Raw genomic sequence first — 20,923 nt, forward strand, 5'->3', positions numbered from 1 at the left:
CGATATGTGTGAAAGCATGACTGCAGTTGCAACATGCAGGCGCAGAGCTACAAAACATCTGTGACATAGTTCCTGACAGTCTGCCGAACAGTAATGTGCAAGGGGAAATGGTGCGGTGGCAATTGTTTTGCAGTGGGATCTCATGCCTTAGGACAATCGCACTGCACCATGTATGAAAGTAGCCTCAAAGTTCCTGAGGATTTTGACATTTCATTCACTTTTGATGCAGAAATAACTTTTTCATTACTTATGGCTTCTATGTTTGAGAGAGATTTTTTCCAATCATTTCTTTGTTTTACAGGCATTATACTGTACATGCCACTGCTAGAGAGCACTATAAAATAAGTTCTTGGCCTCTTCATGGTTAAAATGATGTTGCGTATACCCAATTTTAATTGTAGCTGGAAGTGAAGCAAGTCCGTTAATCCGTTTTTCAGCATGGTAGTTTTTTTCCCATTTCATTTTATGGTGTAATTCTTCCTTTGCATTACCACAAGCATCTTACAAATTCTTGTGGTTTTGCTGAAACTTGCTCAAATACGTTGGTTTCAGTGACAGGTGCCTTTGCTATAAAACACTGGAAAAATTAGGATTACGTTACCCTAAGCTTCTTTTCCTCATACAAAACAAAGTTTGATCATAATGCATTGAGTCCTAGAGGTGTAGACTTACTCTTCCCAATATAATAACGGCAAGTAATATTCACCAATGAAATGGGGTGATCGCTACAGTCCTGTCCGTTTGGTCTTTATCCTTGTTCTTTTTGTGTATCAACATGAGAACTGTTTCTCATGTAGTTGTGGGAATTAAAGAGAATCTGTAAGAAAAATGTGGCCCTGTGTGGTACTTACTTCATGAGGGGAAATCATCCTTTGCAGTAGCCCCGATCAAGTGATGACTCCCCCCAAAAATCCACTGACAAGGTTGTCTTCGGATGTGCACAGGCGCTGTAGCACCTGCAGCACGCTGGCATATTTACCTTTGCTATCCAGCACAGGTGCAGCACCATCTTCCCCCTTGTGCTCCAGTGGATATAGCCAAGCTCGATTGGGTCTGCTCTACAGTACAGGCATGAGATGTCTGTGCAGTAGAGCAGACTTGATCGGCCTCGGCTGTTTCCACCGGAGCCCAAGGGGGAAGATGGTGCTGTTGTACAGCTTCCATGGGCAGCAGCTTCCCTCTTCCATGTGGTGTTCTTCATCTGCAGCTTCCTTTCCAATATGCAGCAACCCCACTACCATGTCCTCCCACCCTTTTGGACAGCAGCCGCCCAATACATGGGCCTTTTGTAGCCTATGGCCTGGTGCACACCAAAAACCGCTAGCAGATCCGCAAAATGCTAGCAGATTATGAAATGCTTTTTCTTCTCTTTCTGTAGCGTTTCAGCTAGCATTTTGCGGTTTTGGTGTAGTAGATTTCATGTATTGTTACAGTAAAGCTGTTACCGAACAGCTACTGTAACAAAAAACACCTGGCAAACCGCTCTGAAGTGCCGTTTTTTCAGAGCGGTTTGCGTTTTTCCTATACTTAACATTGAGGCAGAAACGCCACCGCAATCCAAAATCTGCAGCAGCCTGGGAGTATGCGTTTCTGCAAAACGCCTCCCGCTCTGGTGTGGACCAGCCCATTGAAATACAATACCCAAGCGGATCCGCACCCACAAGCGGATCGCAAACTGCAGCCGAAACGATCTGGTGTGCACTAGGCCGTAAACATGATTACACCTCTGACTGGCAGTGTACTGTGCAGCTGTGTGAAGTATCTATAACAGCATGTCCAGTACGGTGCTTATTTTTTAATTATGCTGGCAAGAGAGAGCCTTGGAACCTATAATAGACCTACCAGTCGACAAGAAACATGTTTTTGAATGAGATGGCAATTTAGGCTAAGTGGAGAGCTGGGCAGGTCCATAAACCTGGAGCTGTTACTGCAGCCTGCAGCTTCCCCATGTAGGATACAATCTTAATTTTTAAGCCAGAATTTCAGTCGATTCCCCTGAATCATATGAACAACCCATTGATAACACCGCTATAGTAATTGTTATCCTACCTAATAAAACCCTTGTGTCTCTACGTCGCGTGAGCGCGTGTTCGTATGCGTCCCTCCCTGTGTCTGCACATGTGCCGCAGGGACAGCCGTTCGGGGATGGGAGCAGGACAGCCAGGGTACCGGGCGGGCGTGTGTGCTTGCGTGGTGAGCGGGTGCGGGCGTATGTGCACGCACACGCGGCGGATGCACGCTGACCGGTGGCGGCGGTAACAGACCTAGGGCTAAGGTCCCTAGTATACAATAATTGTATCTATTTGTTTCTTTTGCAGTTACTGACTGCCCCTGATCCTTTGCAGTGTTTATATGCTTTCTGTGGCTGCATTAGTCAGTACTACCCGAAACAGACAGTTTTGCTTTTTCGACTGTTGATAGACAGCCCTGGTCAAGGGTTCATCTGACTGGTGCAGGCACCGCCTACCTTTAATGTTTTGTTTTCCTCACAGCTTTTCATGCTGTCTGAAGTAAGCTGACCAGGGATGGGAAAAGCTGCATTTAATAGCTCATGGTTCATATGTAATTTCTGTGGACAACAGCGTGCACTAATCATTGCAACAGCATCAGAAATATTGTAATATGGCTGTACATTAACTGAGATGAAATCTCTAATCTAACTTTTAAATTACTACACAGAGACATTGGGTCCTACGAGAGAAAATCGTTTTACAAATGTTTCGTTGTTTTAACATATGGTATTGTTCGTCTTTGCGTATCACTGTACTTTAAGTTACCCGCCTTGTGAAAAAAGTGTGCTATTGAATACCATGTGTTAGTCGGACACTAGATACAAGCTGGGTTGATATTAGCAGTTCTTGGCTGAGAAAAGAAATCTTTAAGTATTTTAGCACTGCCTGTAGTAGCAGCAGTTTACACTCTGAATCCATACATCCACGTATACATTTATAACAAATTGCCCAAAATGTCTTGTTAGCTTTTTTGTATTTTAATGTTGCTCTTGTACATTTATCTTTCAGATGGAGCCATTGTGAATGAATTGTATAGTTTACTCCGTGATCCAGATCCTATTGTTTTAGTGAACTGCCTGCGAGCTCTAGAAGAAATATTAAGAGCAGAAGGTGGAGTTGTGATTAACAAGCCTATCGCTCATCATCTTCTTAACAGGTTGTTTCCTAAATAGCTCTGTACTTGTTTACTGTAAACTTAGCTGCATACTAACACAATGTCTTAGACTGCACTGATGAACACTGAGCATGTGCACCCTCTTTGTACACACTTCCCCATAGCATGCTCATTTGAGAGCTTCCTGCACATGCGCGGTTACAAATATTTCCGTGCTGGGCATGCCCAGAATGCTGCTGGTCGCAGCTGTTGCATTCGGGTGTGGGATCGAAGAGAGCACATAGACGAGACAGAGCATCCGCCCCTGGTTCGGGTGAGGTTTGAACAAGGGGCATAGCTCCAAGACTGAGGGGAGGCCTGCAAACCTGATGGTCAATGGCGTTTATGGCATGCCATTATAACTGTACTATGAGAAGGAAGAAAGAAAGACTCCAAATCAGTGGAGTAAATGGATGTTTGACTTTGGTTTGGATTGAAGTAGGCTGTGTATGGGTAGGGTGTGTAGTAAGGTGTCTCTGTGGTTCACTTTGGTAGTGGGATGATCTGGCAATAGAGATGACAAGAAAAAGAGCACACTCAGTGGTGTTAGAGGTGTTTGGTGGGCAGTAACCTCACCTGTATTGGTGGCTGGTAAGCCTGTACAGGGTTCCTAGCGGTTTAGCTTTGTCCCTTTCACCGGGGACCAGGCATGCAGCTCTTTAAGCCTCCTGCTATACTCTGCTGAGGGTCCTTGGGAAGCTGATACCTGCATTAACTGGCCGCATGCAGCTCCTGCACTCTGCGGTTGCGCTGCAGTCCAGTGAGCGGTGGGAGTGTTTGGGGCTGGACAGCGTGCTAAACCATTTTCTCCCAGCGCTGCAATGCAACTTAGTAATGAGCAGGTCGCAAGCAGCCCGTATGAGTAAAGGAATTGCTGTGGGGTGTGAGTGGCAAGACATGGCAAGGACCATGTTTGCAAAGTTTAAATTTGTATTTGCAATGCGTTTCAGGGAGAGAAGCCTCCCTTTTTATCAAGCTAAACCAAAGCCTGGTGAAAGCCTAGTCTTTCATCTCTATTGTCAGATCATACCACCACCAGAGTGGACCTCAGAGTGGTACCTACCACACACCCTACCCATACACAACCAACTTTGAACACTCTTTGCAATCCAACAATACCAGTTTAGTATTGATGTCTGCATTATATACCATTAAGCTGCGTCAGATCCAACCACTGCAACCTTTCCTTTGTATATTTTGTTTAGGGTGGCTGATCTGGATCACTGGGGACAAAGTGAGGTTCTGATGTTTCTGCTTCGATACAAACCACGGAGTGATGAAGAGGTTTTTGATATTTTGAATATACTGGACAGCTATCTGAAGAGCACCCACATCAGTGTAGTTATGGGAGCAACAAAACTCTTCTTGGTTTTGGCAAAAGAGTTTCCTCATGTGCAGACAGATGTCCTTGTCCGTCTGAAAGGCCCATTGCTTGCTGCCTGCTCCTCCGAAAGCAGAGAGATGTGCTTTGCTGCTTTATGTCACGTGCGAGAGATCCTACGCAGCTTACCAGGACATTTTAGTGGCCATTACAAGAAATTTTTCTGCTCATACAATGATCCACACTACATCAAGAACCAAAAAATTGACATCCTGTGTGAATTGGTAAATGATGAAAATGTGCACAACATACTTGAAGAACTCAGAGTTTGCTGCACAGATGTGTCCACACAGCTTGCTCACACCGCAATCTTTGCAATAGGTAAATCCCTTATATAATACAAAAGTAGAAAGTTGGAATGCGTAAGTACTCTGGTGCTTCCCCTCACTTTTCTGGTGACTACAGGTAAAGCTGGGCTTACAGAGTCATAACTTCTAATTTTTTTAATGCATGTAGTTGTAAATGTGTATCCATTAGCAATTAGCAATAATTGCACATCTGTGCTTTTTGCAAAAAAAATGTGTTTGAAATATTTAGTGGCCTGCTTCTGTAGTTCCTTCTTGCCAGCAGAGTGGCTCCACTCACCACCTTCTGCTGGAAGTAATTGACTCTAAAGTCTTGTTACACACACACTAGATTTTTCTCAATCGGGACTGCCTCTGGCAAGATCTTGGTGTATACAGTATATTCAATGGCCCTGATATGTCTGAGAGATCCGGCCCCCTGTTGTTCTGCCACTTACCCTTCTTGTTCCATTCTGCTTTGTTGTGCACTATTCTTTGTCCCTCCACTCCACTTTACAGAAACAGAACATGCCTGTACAGAATGCCACTCCCTGGAAGCAACAGTCATTTTGCGCACTCATTTATAGTGGCCAGCACTGCAGCTGTAGTCTCTTCCTGCTTAATGTGCAATAAAGCATTTAATCCTTACCACACCATTCCAGGTGTGTTTCTAAAAGCCATATATACTTCTCAACATCCAGCCCACCCTTTTACTGCTTTTTAACGCATTCTTTTTATAAAGGTACTGGCTGGAAGTGGGAATGGTTAAAGTGAACCCAAGGTGAAAATAAACTGATGAGATAAACAATTATATTTATCCTCCTACTCCTAAAAATGACTAAGAATCCCAGGTGGTTTTTTTTTTAATATTTAAACATTTACAAAGTAGGTTGAAGGTTTTACAATCTCAAATCAGTGGCAGTCTATTAAAGAGACTCTGTAAGTAAAAAAAGACCTTTGGGGGATACTTACCTCGGGAGGGGGAAGCCTCAGAGTCCCACTGAGACTTCCCCGTCCTTTGTAGCCTGAGGAAATCCAGCGTTGGCTCCCCCGAAAGTCTCTCGACAAAGCCTTTAAAAGTAGGCATGGGCAATATTTACCTACCGCGATCCTGCGCAGGAGCACTAATAGCTCTTCATTCGCGTTAAGGTGGAAATAGGCGAACCCGATTGATCCGGAGACGATCGGGCTTGGCTATTTTTGCCTTAATTCGAACGAAGAGCTGTTAGTGTGCCTGCGCATAATCGCGGTAGGTAAGTATTTACCTCGCCGCTGTTTGTGGGGGTTACAGCGCTGGATTGCCGGGACCCGGAGGAAGGGGGAAGCCTCGTTAGGACCAGAGGCTTCCCCCTCCCGAGGTAAGTATCCCCCAGAGGGTTTTTTTTTTTCATTAAAGGTTTTCTTTAAGTGTCCCAGAGTTAGAAAAAGGCCAGTAGTTCATGTTTTTTCTTTCCCTGCCCTCAGAAGTTGTATTCAGCCAGGAAAACTTTTATGGCTGTAATAAGCTTATCAGTGATGTTTACCATATTCCTGACAAACTACCGAGATGACAGAAGGTGTCATGCCTAGAAATTAACTCTTACAGGCAGCAAAATAAATCAAGTAAAACAGCCTGGTTATTAATGTTTTGTACTGTACATGCACATGTTTATCTCATCATGTCACATGTCGCCTTGGGTACACTTTAAATGCTTTTATGATCAGGAAGCAAGAGACAAGATTCTGCTGAGCTGTAATGCTGCAATATTGTCCACAAAGAGTTAATCTTTAAGACGTTAGTGGGTGGGTCATGTGATCTGAGTACACAAGGGAGAAGACTGGCTGCTGCTCCCTCCCAGCTACTTCCTGACTATTTCACGTGAGAGATGAGCTAAGAGATTGCGTTTGGACAGATGGCTCTCAGAAATTGCACTGTCATGTCAACAGCAAATGTAGCTAGTACAGCTACCTGACAGTTCTTTTAAATGTATATTTATTGAAAGAAGTATGGGCATAATATGCAGAATTATTAATAATTAAGACAAATTTAGTATTTTTTGTGCTGATGTCTTCTAGCACAATTATTTGTTCATCCAGATTTGTGTCCTCAACCTTGCAGAATGATTGTTATTTAACCTAAATGCACATATGCTCTCCACTGTGAGTGTAAACATTCTTGTACAATGAGCACCTTACACGACAACCTCTCTATTTTTATTACTAAATTAATGTGACCAGAAAGATGTGAACACTTGCGCTACGTTTCCACTGTAGCGTGACATATTTTTGCCTGCAAAAAAATCATATAAGATTTTTCTGCTTGGTGAAAATTTCCATGTAAATTTTTACGCAAATTTTCATACGCATTCGTTAAACATAACATAATCTGCCTAGTAACAGGTTAGTAATGACTGCTGGCAACTTCCTGTAACCATTGATCTAATGCGAATTTTTTGCACAAATAACGCAACAATTTGCATTGCCTATACAAAGCATTGTATGCGATGTCCGAAAAAATGATGCAGGACCTCAGATGTTTTCACGTGTACGAACGCATACGAAAATTTGCATTAAATGGAAACGGTCCCATTCACTACCATTAGTTGCCAAATCAATGCAAATTTTCTTAGAGAAAAATCTGACACAAAATGCATAAGTGGAAACCTAGCTTTAGCTTTCCAGTATTCTAATTTTCTGTTATTTAAAGTGGAATATAACCCAGTATTTCTTCTTTGCTCTAAAATATTACTTACAGCATATAATATACTAACACAATAGTTTTTTTTTGGTGTGTGACTGACTTTTTCTCCTGCAGGGAATGCAGCATCCAAACTGGTAATTAGGTTATTTCTGTATACATTCTTTACTTGATACAATTAAAGAGGAACTCCAGCCTAAACAAACATACTGTCATTAAGTTACATTAGTTATGTTAATTAAAATAGGTAATATAATCTCTTACCCACACTGTTTTAAAAGAACAGGCACATGTTTGATTTCATGATGGCAGCCATCTTTTTGGTTGAAAGGAGGTGACGGTGCATGAGACACAGTTTCAACTGTCCTGTGTGCTGAGCATCTCTCCCAGTTGCTAGGCAACTTGAATAACAACATAGGAAATCCCATCATGCTCTGCACAGCATCAGGGAACAAAAAGCCCAGGCTTTTTTTCTTTGATGGGTGGAGCTTAGCTAAAAATGCAGCTAAAATGAAGCTTTGGTAAGAAAAACGTTCTGATGCTGTGAAACTGTTAAAGAAACGGCAAGCCTTTTCAGTTCTGCTGAGTAGATTTTTAGTCCGGAGGTTCACTTTAAGTAAACAGTCTCTGGCTGTGGAGAAACTTATGCTAATGAGTCCTGGAGTGAAACACCGTTCAGAAATCACTGATGGCTGCATTTAAAACAGAATTACAACAGTTATGAATAAAATGCACCAGCAGATTTTAAAGTAAATAAACTGAACTTTGGGAAGTTATAATTTATAAATGAATTAGAATACTTGTGCACAAAAGCAAATATGATAATTGTATGGGTTATAAAAAGTAGGAAAACACATTTTTGTTGAATATTTTGTCAGTTTTAAACTGCTGTAATCTCTTTTTTCTATTAGTATAACAATGCAATATCTACTGTAACATTGTTTCTACTTTTTACGTATCCTCATACAACCTCATGATTCCGTGCAGCCTACTTGTTATACGGTCCAATTGCCTTGTAATGGTTGCTTAGTACAGTTTCGGTATGTGCTAAACTTTTTATGTTTTTGAATCAGTCTGCACCATAATTGTTGTGGTAATATGCGTACATCAAAAAAGGGCATCGGGAAAAAAGGGCGCGTGGTGTAAACGATAAACAGTATTATCATTTATTGAAATATTGTGTAGAAAATTCCGTTTAGAAATAGTGTTTTAAGAATTTATAAATCACTTAATAATGTGTATGAGATCGGCAATTCTTAAAACGTTAATCTTCCGTATTTGTAAACTGAAACTTATATTTACTGTCACAGTAGCCCTAGTGGCTGACCGCACTTAGCCTTCTAAACGGTGCCAGCGCACAGATCGTGCGAACTCTGGTCGCAGTCAATGCGCAGGAACCGTTAAAAATTAGCCGCAGACAACTCAGAAGGGAGCCTGTGAGACACGGGTAATTACAACGTCACCTACTGGTTCAGAGTAAACTGCCACCACCGCGGTTACCATGGGACCGTGGAGCCCACTAACTGACTGACTAGTCCTGCGAATAAAACGGTTAAACACACGGTATTCTGTCTAGCCAACAACAAACAAACAGTAGCGTATCTTCAGAGACCCGGGATCAGTTCTGCGTGTGCTGATAAGCAGGGTAGCGGACAGTGAATGACTTGGAGAAAGTCGTTTATTCACGCAATATAAATAATTAATATATACAGACAATTATTAAAATCACAATTATTAAGACAGTAATAGCCAGTATAAAAAATAAAAGAAGGGAGAAAAATACTTAGTTCCTGGAAAGATGTCCTTTTTGTGGGAAAACAGAGTTCTGGGTTTCAATTTGAGTTCAGAGTTCAGACCAGGTGGATGCCAGCATATCCTCAAGCTGGCATCTGATGAGTTCAAGATGTTTCAGTGTGGAGGACCCTGAGTTTGGGTCCTCTGCCATTCTTATGCCCCTGCTTCAGTAGGAGGGAGTGAGGGCGGGGAGCCATACACCCCCTTAGAAGATGAGATGAGCCCTCCCCTTGTCCTGGGGGCTAGAAATCATATCTACCCATATATGGGCTCTATCTCACAGAACCGTACAGGTCAGGGCAGATTTATTAACATTTTCAGGTCTGTCTCGATTTACCCAGCGCCCTGATACCAGACATGAGGGGTGGGACCCCTGTGGTATCATCAGGGCATTTTCAAACTGCCTAACTGGCAGTCCTTACCTCAGAATGTTCTGAAACTTCCTCAGAACCAGCACCGGGGCTCATGCTACACTTCCCCCACGTTTGGCGAAGCTGCCATCTCAGGAACCCCAGAAATATGACAGATCTGGGAAGTTATGGATTATGCTATGAGACTCAGGTTTATTCAGGATGTGTTCTAGCTGCTAACAGCTGACTTCCCTTTGATCTTTACCAGTGAGCAAGGTGTCAAGACCTCCCGGAGATTTGTGGCCTGCCTGGCTGCACCTAGGCATCCTGATCACCCCTTGGTTAATTAACATCTACATGAGATCAGCTAGGTGTCACCTTATACCTGATGGATGGGCCATCCGCACAGCTTGAAGCCAGGGGCTCTCTGGGCCCAGGCTCATTAGCATATCAAAAGAGCCATCCAGCCTTTAGGATGGTGCTCTCTCTGCTAAGAAAAGGACTTCAGCTCCCCCTACACACTCAACCCAGATTGTATCGATTTGAAGCGCAATCGATGCAGGGAATCGAGTGCGATCGCTTTTTCTTCACGGGCGGTTACAGGACGCGCCTGCGGCCCCGCAACCGTCCGTGACAGCCCTCCCTGGGGAGAAGGCAGATAGACATTCATCAGCAAGATGTGTGTCGTTGCCGCTAACCTGCGAGAACTGATCTAGTTCCCCGTTGGCGTTCTGGGGTCGGCTGCCCGCTGCGTGTCGGCCAACCTGGCTGACGGGTCTCGGGTTGCCGGTGCGGCGGGAAAACCTATTGGAGCCTGTGGCTCGGTTCCCCTGGACCGGGCGCGGTCTGCTACCCTCAGGGTTGACCCGACATGGACCATTCTGGACAGGGCGTTTGCGCCACTGCAGTCGGACGTGGTGTCTGCCGGGACTGCTGACAACGGGCAGTGGGTTGGTTAGGTCAACAGCCAGCCCACGCAGGGTTCCCCTGCTAAGTGGCTGTGGACCTAAGGGAACCCCGCGGGGATCCCTGGACCTTCCCAGCTCCTGACAGACGGCACATGCTCTGCAGTAGTTTGCTACATCCCTGTTCATCCGGGGCCAATAAAACTGTTTCCGAATACCGGCAAGTGTCTTGCGGACCCCTGAGTGCCCTGTCAGAGGATTACCATGTGCGGATTTCAGCACATGTCCCCTGAACGCACTCGGGACCACAAGCCATTTGGTATTCGCGTGGGATCTACCTGTATGGGGCTGTACAGACTCACTGTACAGACTCCCACCTTCCCAGTACACCTTGAAAGCGGCCCCGTCTGCGAGGGGCTCAGCGGCTTGCTGCCTGAGCACCTCCAGGCTTGGGTCACGTTGTAGTGCGGCTGAGAATACGGCGCTGTCAGTTTCAGCCAACTGGCTCATGTCACACGAGGCCAGCGGCTGAAAGGTCTCATCCCTGCGGTCAGAGGAGGGGGAGGAGGCCGGAACCCCCTCCACCTGTTCTGAGCTCGGGTTCTGAGCAGTGCAGCTGCGTGGTACTGCTAGCACAGGTACACTGTCAGAATGGCACAGGCGGACATTACTCAAATCATCATTGCATGCAGTAATGACATTGACAGGTATAGACATTTTTTCATTACAGACAGGTTGTACAGTAAACTCAGGTACAGTTACAGCATCATCACAACAGACAGTCTGTACATCAAACTCAGGTGCCTTTGAAGCAGGCACTATTGAACCTGGTACCCTTGAACTGGGCACATTCAACCCACCTCCCCCTGGTGCTCCCCCAAGTGTATAAAGTACCTGGTGGTGGGTGGAGAGTCCGTCTCCTTCCGTGAGCGACAAGGCGGTCATGGCAGGTTCATAGTAGGACACAAGCTTGCCCAAATCAGTCCCCAGCAACACAGGGACTGGGAGATCCTTCATAACCCCAACAACCCTTTCTTGGATTCCTCCCACTCCCCAATCCAGCTTCACTGTCGCGTGGGCTATGTGAAAAAGGGTGCCCTCTACTCCAGTAAGGGCAAGGGATCGGCTGGAGCTGATGCTCTCCTTTGGCACAAGATGTGAGTGAACTAACGTGATGTCAGCTCCGGTGTCTCGAAATCCGGTGACAACTTTGCCGTTCACTCTAACAAGTTGCTGCTGGTCGGTTCGGTCGCGGATTTCCTTTCCGCGGGCAAACAGGACAAAATCTGATGATCCAGGCTGTGGTTCGCTGGCGGGCTGCCTCTGCTGTGGGTGAGGTGCAGGTGATGCAGATGATCCAGGTGCTGGTGGTGTCTGTCTCCGCTCCGGACAGTCGAATTTCATGTGTCCGGGCTGGCGGCAGTAGTGACAGGTGACCTCTCCAGGCGCTGCAGGCCTGGGTGCAGCAGCTGCGCTGGGTGGCCTCTGTGGCGGACGGCTCACAGGGGCAGGAGGGTCTGCCGAGGTATTGGGCTGACCTCCTCTCCAGCTGGATGGGACAGTTCTGCGGGTATCAGCCACCCGGGTAGTTGCAAAAGTCTCAGCAAGGTCTGCAGCGACAGTTGCTGAAGCCGGCCTGCGTTCTAGCACAAACTGGCGTACATCAGCAGGGCAAATGTTCAGAAATTGTTCCAGGACTATCAAGTCCTCCAGGACATCATAAGACCCTTTGGTGAGGCCTAGTGTCCACTGGCGGAGTGTGGTGAGCAAGCTGCTGGCCACATCTCGGTACGAATCCGAAGGCTTTTTTTGCCAGGCCCTGAACTTTTTTCGATAGGCTTCTGGCGTCAGCTGGTACTTAGTAATGATAGTGTCTTTTATAGCAGCATAATCATTATCCTTCTCCGCAGGCAATTCTGCGAAGGCATCAAGCGCTTTGTAGCGCAGCAAAGGTGTCAGATGTCTGGCCCACTGGTCTTGGGACAGACGATACTGACGGCATGCTTTTTCAAAAGACCGCAAAAACAAGTCAATGTCTGTGTCTTTTTCAATATTAGCAAATTTAAATTTTGCACTTACGGGTGGTGCAGCTCCTTCAGCAGGGAGGCTGGGCGGTGAACTCCGGCTGGCCTGTTGCACTTTTGCCATGTTTAGCTCATGCTGTCGTTGGCGTTCCCGCTCAGCGGCATCCCTCTCCGCGTGGCGTTCTGCAGCAGCAGCAGCGGCTTGCCGCTCCCGTTCCTCTCGTTTTTGCTCCGCCATGTACTGCAGGTACTTGTCCAGGTCAGTCTCCATCAGCTTTTGTAATGCCTGCTGCATTACCGGGTCAGCACCCCTGGACAGTCCAGTACTGGCCAGTTCCGGGCGAGTATTTTCAGAAACTTTGGGGTTGGGGTCCACACTGACATTCTCCTGCGTAACTGTTGATGCAGGGCCCTCAGGATGCACAACCTCTGTACGGTCAGGAGTCTCAGTCTCTGGTTCCCCTTGCCTTGAGTCAGATGGGTCAGCGTCTACCTCAGCAGACACATCCAGCTCCTGCAGTTGCTGGGTATCCCATTGAAACAATTCCGTTACCAGGTCCCCTTGTTTCTTGCGGCCGACATCAATGCCTCTCTCTTGGCAAAGATTTTGCAGGTCCGCCAGGCACATTTTCTTGTAGTTCCCGGACATTTCCACGCCAAATAAAACTGACTAGTCCTGCGAATAAAACGGTTAAACACACGGTATTCTGTCTAGCCAACAACAAACAAACAGTAGCGTATCTTCAGAGACCCGGGATCAGTTCTGCGTGTGCTGATAAGCAGGGTAGCGGACAGTGAATGACTTGGAGAAAGTCGTTTATTCACGCAATATAAATAATTAATATATACAGACAATTATTAAAATCACAATTATTAAGACAGTAATAGCCAGTATAAAAAATAAAAGAAGGGAGAAAAATACTTAGTTCCTGGAAAGATGTCCTTTTTGTGGGAAAACAGAGTTCTGGGTTTCAATTTGAGTTCAGAGTTCAGACCAGGTGGATGCCAGCATATCCTCAAGCTGGCATCTGATGAGTTCAAGATGTTTCAGTGTGGAGGACCCTGAGTTTGGGTCCTCTGCCATTCTTATGCCCCTGCTTCAGTAGGAGGGAGTGAGGGCGGGGAGCCATACACCCCCTTAGAAGATGAGATGAGCCCTCCCCTTGTCCTGGGGGCTAGAAATCATATCTACCCATATATGGGCTCTATCTCACAGAACCGTACAGGTCAGGGCAGATTTATTAACATTTTCAGGTCTGTCTCGATTTACCCAGCGCCCTGATACCAGACATGAGGGGTGGGACCCCTGTGGTATCATCAGGGCATTTTCAAACTGCCTAACTGGCAGTCCTTACCTCAGAATGTTCTGAAACTTCCTCAGAACCAGCACCGGGGCTCATGCTACACTTCCCCCACGTTTGGCGAAGCTGCCATCTCAGGAACCCCAGAAATATGACAGATCTGGGAAGTTATGGATTATGCTATGAGACTCAGGTTTATTCAGGATGTGTTCTAGCTGCTAACAGCTGACTTCCCTTTGATCTTTACCAGTGAGCAAGGTGTCAAGACCTCCCGGAGATTTGTAGCCTGCCTGGCTGCACCTAGGCATCCTGATCACCCCTTGGTTAATTAACATCTACATGAGATCAGCTAGGTGTCACCTTATACCTGATGGATGGGCCATCCGCACAGCTTGAAGCCAGGGGCTCTCTGGGCCCAGGCTCATTAGCATATCAAAAGAGCCATCCAGCCTTTAGGATGGTGCTCTCTCTGCTAAGAAAAGGACTTCAGCTCCCCCTACACACTCAACCCAGATTGTATCGATTTGAAGCGCAATCGATGCAGGGAATCGAGTGCGATCGCTTTTTCTTCACGGGCGGTTACAGGACGCGCCTGCGGCCCCGCAACCGTCCGTGACATTTACGTTTGTTAAAACCCTGTACCTATCCCTAACCCCTAGACCCCCTGTTGGTGCCTAAACCTAAGACCCCCCTGTTGGTGCCTAAACCTAAGACCCCCCAGTTGGTGCCTAAACCTAAGACCCCCCTGTTGGTGCCTAAACCTAAGACCCCCCTGTTGGTGCCTAAACCTAAGACCCCCCTGTTGGTGCCTAAACCTAAAACCCCCTATGGATAATAATGTTTTACAGACATTAATAAAGAAAAAATGTAAATAAAAAAATGTAATTAATTTTTTTGGGCGAAAAATAATGTTTTAGAAATGTTTTAGAAATAGTGATTTAGTATCTTTATAAACGTTATTCGTCACGGGCTCATTTTGTAAAGTTAAATCATCACAAACATAGTTATACATCCTTAAAAATCTCCGGGCGCCGTTTGTTAAAACGTTAATAATCTCCGGCGCCTTTTTTTCCCTGTACGGCGCCCGGTAAACGATATTTATAATAGGAGTGAATGGGGCGCCCCTTTTGTCCACTTGTCTCATGCGCCCAAATCTCCTGCTTCCGGTAATATGTGTGTTGTGCATGGCCATTTTGCAAATGATGAAAAGCATTAAAGCAGGTCAGAACCACTAAGTAAAAATGCACTTAACTTGCCCACATTGCAAATCCTCTTAAAAAAAACAAAATAAATACACGTGCATATTCCTATCTTTGATTGTATGTTTTGCAGTTTAATAAAGGACTCTCAGATCAGGTTTGCAGTAGCAACCTAGCAGTAGCAGCAGCTCTAGTGAACTCAATGTCCAAGAGCATTGAGGCAGTGCTGGAAAATAATAGTGGGCACACAAAATGTTAACACTTTGGGCAGTAGTTTGGCATTCTTCACTTAGGGGTGTACTCACTTTTGTTGCCATCGATTTAGACATTAATGGCTGAGTTTTGAGTTATTTTGATTGCACAATGTACACATTTATACAAGCTGTACACTGACTACCTTGCATTCTATTAGTGTCATATTTTTACTGTTGTCCCCGACTCTTCTTCTCCTTCTCCTTCTTCTTCTTCTCCCTCCTTTTCTTCTTCCTTTTCGTCTTCTCCTTCCTCCCCCTCTACTTTTCTTTCTTTCTTTCTTTCTTTCTTTCTTTCTTTCTTTCTTTCTTTCTTTCTTTCTTTCTTTCTTTCTTTAAGGGGCACTATGGCGAAAAATTATGTTTTATAGCCACTGTACTATGCCTAGCTGTTTGTAGAGCATAGTGGCTTACATGTAGTGAGGCACAGGGGCTTTTTTTTTTAAACACTGACATCACCTTGTATACATTATCAGTCACGTCGGCAGAAGTACCTTTCCGACGCCACTTAGCCTGTTCCATGTAGTTGTAGGGAGGCAACTTTCCCTGTTGCTGTAACTGACGTTACAGTTTTCCCCTCTCTGCAGCGCTGGAAGGTTTGTTCTAAATTTCAACTGCACGATCGTGCAGTTATAGTGATCCCCCATGAGCCGTAAAGAGTAGCAGCTTATGTGCTGTGAGGGGAGTGGAACGCACCCTCCCTCTTACGTGAGACGCAACTGCATGTGAGGAGGACTGTGGAGGAATGCATCATCATTACTAATTACGCTGCCCGGCAAGGACCCCTGTAGCTGAAGCTGGCATGTGCTGCGCAGACAGAGCGGCAGCTTGCAGAGCAGACACAAGCGCTGTAGCTGTGTCCTGCTAATTGTACAGTAGTTGTGATTGTTGTTTTTTTTGTGGTGAGTTTTTTTTTTTTACCCAATCGTTTTTTCAGTATTTTTTTTCTAAAGCAAATTGCAGGTAGTTATTCATTTTTTTTTTTATTACTCTGGCTGAATAACTACCTGCAATTTGCTTTAGAAAAATTATACTGAAAAAACGATTGGGTAAAAAAAAAATTCACCACAAAAAACAACAATCACAACTACTGTACAATTAGCAGGACACAGCTACAGCGCTTGTGTCTGCTCTGCAAGCTGCCGCTCTGTCTGTGCAGCACATGCCAGCTTCAGCTACAGGGGTCCTTGCCGGGCAGCGTAATCAGTAATGATGATGCGTTCCTCCACAGTCCTCCTCACATGCAGTTGCGTCTCACGTAAGAGGGAGGGTGCGTTCCACTCCCCTCACAGCACATAAGCTGCTACTCTTTACGGCTCATGGGGGATCACTATAACTGCACGATCGTGCAGTTGAAATTTAGAACAAACCTTCCAGCGCTGCAGAGAGGGGAAAACTGTAACGTCAGTTACAGCAACAGGGAAAGTTGCCTCCCTACAACTACATGGAACAGGCTAAGTGGCGTCGGAAAGGTACTTCTGCCGACGTGACTGATAATGTATACAAGGTGATGTCAGTGTTTAAAAAAAAGCCCCTGTGCCTCACTACATGTAAGCTACTATGCTCTACAAACAGCTAGGCATAGTACAGTGGCTATAAAATATAATTTTTCGCCATAGTGCCCCTTTAATTCTTTTTTCTTGTGAGATACTGTATATTGCAAAGCACAATCTGAATCTGTGTATGATTGCAACCTGTATCAGAGTACATGAAGTGGCTAGTGTCTTCATGTCTGATCAGGATTCAAGGTGCTTATACAAAGACATATTTTCAAAATCAGTTCAGACTAAAAGGGAGCTCCTGAAAATTTATTTTGGGATCATACAGATAATTTGAGATGTTAAGAGTATGTTTATCCTTTTGCTTTTCTTACTTTTGTGATTGGTGTTCCCTGTATTTTTATAGGTCGCATTGCAAGAACATACAGTGAAAAGTGTGTGAAAATCTTAGCAGGATTACTTGAGTTCAAGCAGGAGCATATTACATCAGGTATTTTTTTTTTGAAATTGGCTAGTGTAAAACAGGAAAACTGCGAACAGGAAACATACATAGAACCGCAGGCAAATGTCTACTCAAAATATGTAAAATGTGGTGTTTGTAACTTCACACTATATAAGAATACCATCAGCATTTTGCTGCACAAGTGGTCACTGTTGGTGAAACTTACAGCACTACACTGCTAAACACAAAACAGGCTGTCTGCATATTGGGTTGAGGTGGCTCTGTAAAATGTATAAGCTATAAAGGCTTGCTATACACCAGTGGTCCTGGATGTGTGCCTTGCTTTCAGGGGCATAAAGAGATAATTTCCATATTTGGGAGGTATGCATCATGGGAAACCACAATTGCTAAAATAAAGCTGAAGTATCACACATACTTTCTGTTGCAAAATTATGTGTTCCTTTTCAGTAAGAACTTTACAGTGTCGTTTAGCCCCTTATACTGTCCATGTGGTTCTGGGTCACCATGAGCTATCTGGGTATTCTGTAAACCAGTGGAGAAATCAATGCAAGAATGTATATTGCGCTGCGATCACAGGAGGCATTTAAAACCGCCGGTGCTCTATTATAACAGCTCACTGAGTCCCTTGGTTTACAATTCTACAAAAACCACAGTGCTGCCAGTTAACCTCTCTGGTACAATAAATCAATCCCTCTGTATGTTCAGATGGTGCACAGTCTTAATTGCTGAAAATCCAGACAAACAGCAGTACAGAGTTCCAGCTATTCCACTGTGAGCAAGTAATACTCTCTCCGTAGGAATAGTCATTCACCTAGTGAAAGGCTTAAACCCTTTTCCTGGCTCTCTGTCTGTTCCAGCACCCATCTGCTCTCCCACAGGGAACTGGGATTCCTTCTTCCTGTTCAGCAGAGAACAGTGTTCCTCCACTACAGAGGAACACTACACCAATCCAATAGTTCAGTTTTCCTCATATGAAAATAACACCTTTCATAGCGCAATACAGTTTAATAAAAAAAGATTTTAAAAGGATAAAACACTTACAAGCATTTGGTGGTTTGTACAGCATTGTTTAACCAGGCTCTCCCCGCGTGCTGCTCCGGATCAGCACTTAGCAAGCTGACCGGTCCTCTGAGTGTCCAAAGTCCACCACTAATCGTGGCCCCGCCTCCTCAGCGTTACGTGCGAGGAGGTGGTGCCATGAGTAGTGATGGACTTAGGACACACAGAGGACCAGCCAGCTTGCTAAGTGCTGATCCGGAGCAGCACGTGGGGGAGAGCCTGGTTAAAACTTAATGCTGTACAAACCACCAAATGCTTATGAGTGTTTTATCCTTTTGTTTTGCGCCAGTGTGAAAAAAATGTAATTGGAGCAGAGAAATGTATAAATGACCTTTTTATATCTAATTTCTGGTAAGAAGAAGGGATATTCACAAATCCGAGTTAAAAAGCAAGCAGCCACTAAAAGCATATATGGGGAATACCTGTTATCACTCGTTTCTGTGGATCTGCTCTCCAATATAGTTGGGCAAATTATATTCATGAAAACTTAAAATATCTCACCTTCCAACAGGAAGTACAATAGGAGGCACCCAATAAAAAATAAAAGAATTAAAAACAGATGATATATATTGGCCTACCACCAATAAAATCACTTCTGGTGTTCGGCAAATAGACCATTTATTCAGTAATTGTTGTTATTATTATTGATTTATAAAGCACCAACATATTCCGTGGCGCTGTACAAAGTGGGGTACATAATAATACAGACAATGGTGTACACAATATACAAGATACATAATTGGTGACAAAATACAAAAATGATACAAAATACAGAAAACAAAATACAGAATAGGTAACGACAGTGATAAAAGTAAAATGATAGATGAAATGTATAATGATTTTCAAGGCACAAAAGGGGGAGAGAGCCCTGCCCTTGCGAGCTTATAATCTAAAGGGAATGGGGGGGGGGGGGGGGTTGGAAACAAGACCTCTATGGCACACATTCTGCACCAGGTGAGGGTGGTGTCACCTATGGCTACCTAACCAGTGTGTCAGCAGGAGCAGTGGTGGAGGAGTAAAGGTGCCCTTGAATTAGGGAATGTCTAACTAAGACACTGCTAAGAGTTTTGAGCGCTAATGGTTTTCTGGCTACCTTCAAACAGTGCAGTAGAAAACCGAACTGTACACCTGATAATAGAGGTAAATAGACAGAAGGCAGTTAAGTCCAGCAGAGTGAGGCCTCTTGCACACTGCAAGCAATTCAGATTCAGATTCCGCTTTTTAATCTGTTTTTACTTCCGATTCAGATTCAGATTTGCAGTTTGCTCCTTGCACACTGCAAATCTGAATCTGAATCGGAGGTAAAAACTGATTAAAAAGCGGAATCTGAATCTGAATTGCTTGCAGTGTGCAAGAGGCCTGAAAAAGATTTTTGAAAACTCTTAAAGAGACTCTGTAACAATATTTTCAGCCTTATTTCTTCTATCCTATAAGTTCCTATACCTGTTCTAATGTGGTCTGTGTTACTGCAGCCTTTTCTAGTTGCACAGTGGCTGTGTTATCTCTGTTATATGATCTAATCTTCTCTCTTCTGTTGGCTGAGCCTGGATTGTGTGGAATGTGCTGCACTGCTTGTCATTGGCAGAAGCTATACACACACCCTCTCCAAGCTTGTATGACTGAGCTACTCGCAAGCCTATCACACTCTACTTAGAAGCCATGTCTTTTGTTTGTAAACGCTGCCTAAAAATGGCAATTACAAGCCAGGATTGCATCATGGAGTGGCAGAAACAGCACAGAGGGGCCCAGGAGAGCAAAATGAATAGAAAGGTATGCTTTTTATTGTAAGAATTTTAGAGTACAGATTCTCTTTAAAGCAAATTATGTAGAGCAGACTAGACATAGTTTATTCTCAGACAAGGTGGACAATGAATTGTAAACAGATCTCCCAAGACAATATGTGTGTATGACGACAGGAACATACAGTGGGATACGAAAGTTTGGGCAACCTTGTTAATCGTTATGATTTTCCTGTATAAATCGTTGGTTGTTACGATAAAAAATGTCAGTTAAATATATCATATAGGAGACACACGCAGTGATATTTGAGAAGTGAAATGATGGTTATTGGATTTACATAAAGTGTACAATAATTGTTTAAACAAAATTAGGCAGGTGCATAAATTTGGGCACCACAAAAAATAAATGAAATCAATATTTAGTAGATCCTCCTTTTGCAGAAATTACAGCCTCTAAACGCTTCCTGTAGGTTCCAATGAGAGTCTGGATTCTGGTTGAAGGTATTTTGAACCATCCCTCTTTACAAAACCTCTCTAGTTCATCCAGATTTGATGACTTCCGAGCATGGACAGCTCTCTTTAACTCGCACCACAGATTTTCAATTATATTCAGGTCTGGGGACTGAGATGGCCATTCCAGAACATTGTACTTGTTCATCTGCATGAATGCCTTAGGGTCCTTTTACACTTAATCAGTTGCTCTCAATTAAAACGGAAAGAAAACTGATTTTCAAAGTAAGTCCCATGTTTTCCTATGGCACCTTTCACACTTAACGCGTTTTAACTGAATACTTCTTCCCAATGCACTGCTATGGAAAAAATGCGTACCAAC

At 44.4% G+C, this 20,923-nt stretch overlaps 1 protein-coding gene across 3 annotated transcripts in view; it reads left to right on the plus strand.

The window, feature by feature from the left end:
* AP4B1 (adaptor related protein complex 4 subunit beta 1) overlaps nt 1-20,923 on the plus strand; it is a 247,618-nt gene that overhangs the window by 208,513 nt on the left and 18,182 nt on the right. For all 3 annotated transcript variants that reach the window (XM_068269704.1, XM_068269703.1, XM_068269705.1), the window contains 3 exons: nt 3,021-3,168; nt 4,371-4,867; nt 17,237-17,320. In XM_068269704.1, the coding sequence (XP_068125805.1) occupies nt 3,021-3,168; nt 4,371-4,867; nt 17,237-17,320 (729 nt within the window). The remainder of the gene's footprint in view (nt 1-3,020; nt 3,169-4,370; nt 4,868-17,236; nt 17,321-20,923) is intronic.

This window comes from Hyperolius riggenbachi, chromosome 2 (genome assembly GCF_040937935.1).
Source record: "Hyperolius riggenbachi isolate aHypRig1 chromosome 2, aHypRig1.pri, whole genome shotgun sequence".
In the NCBI taxonomy this organism is placed as follows: domain Eukaryota; kingdom Metazoa; phylum Chordata; class Amphibia; order Anura; family Hyperoliidae; genus Hyperolius; species Hyperolius riggenbachi.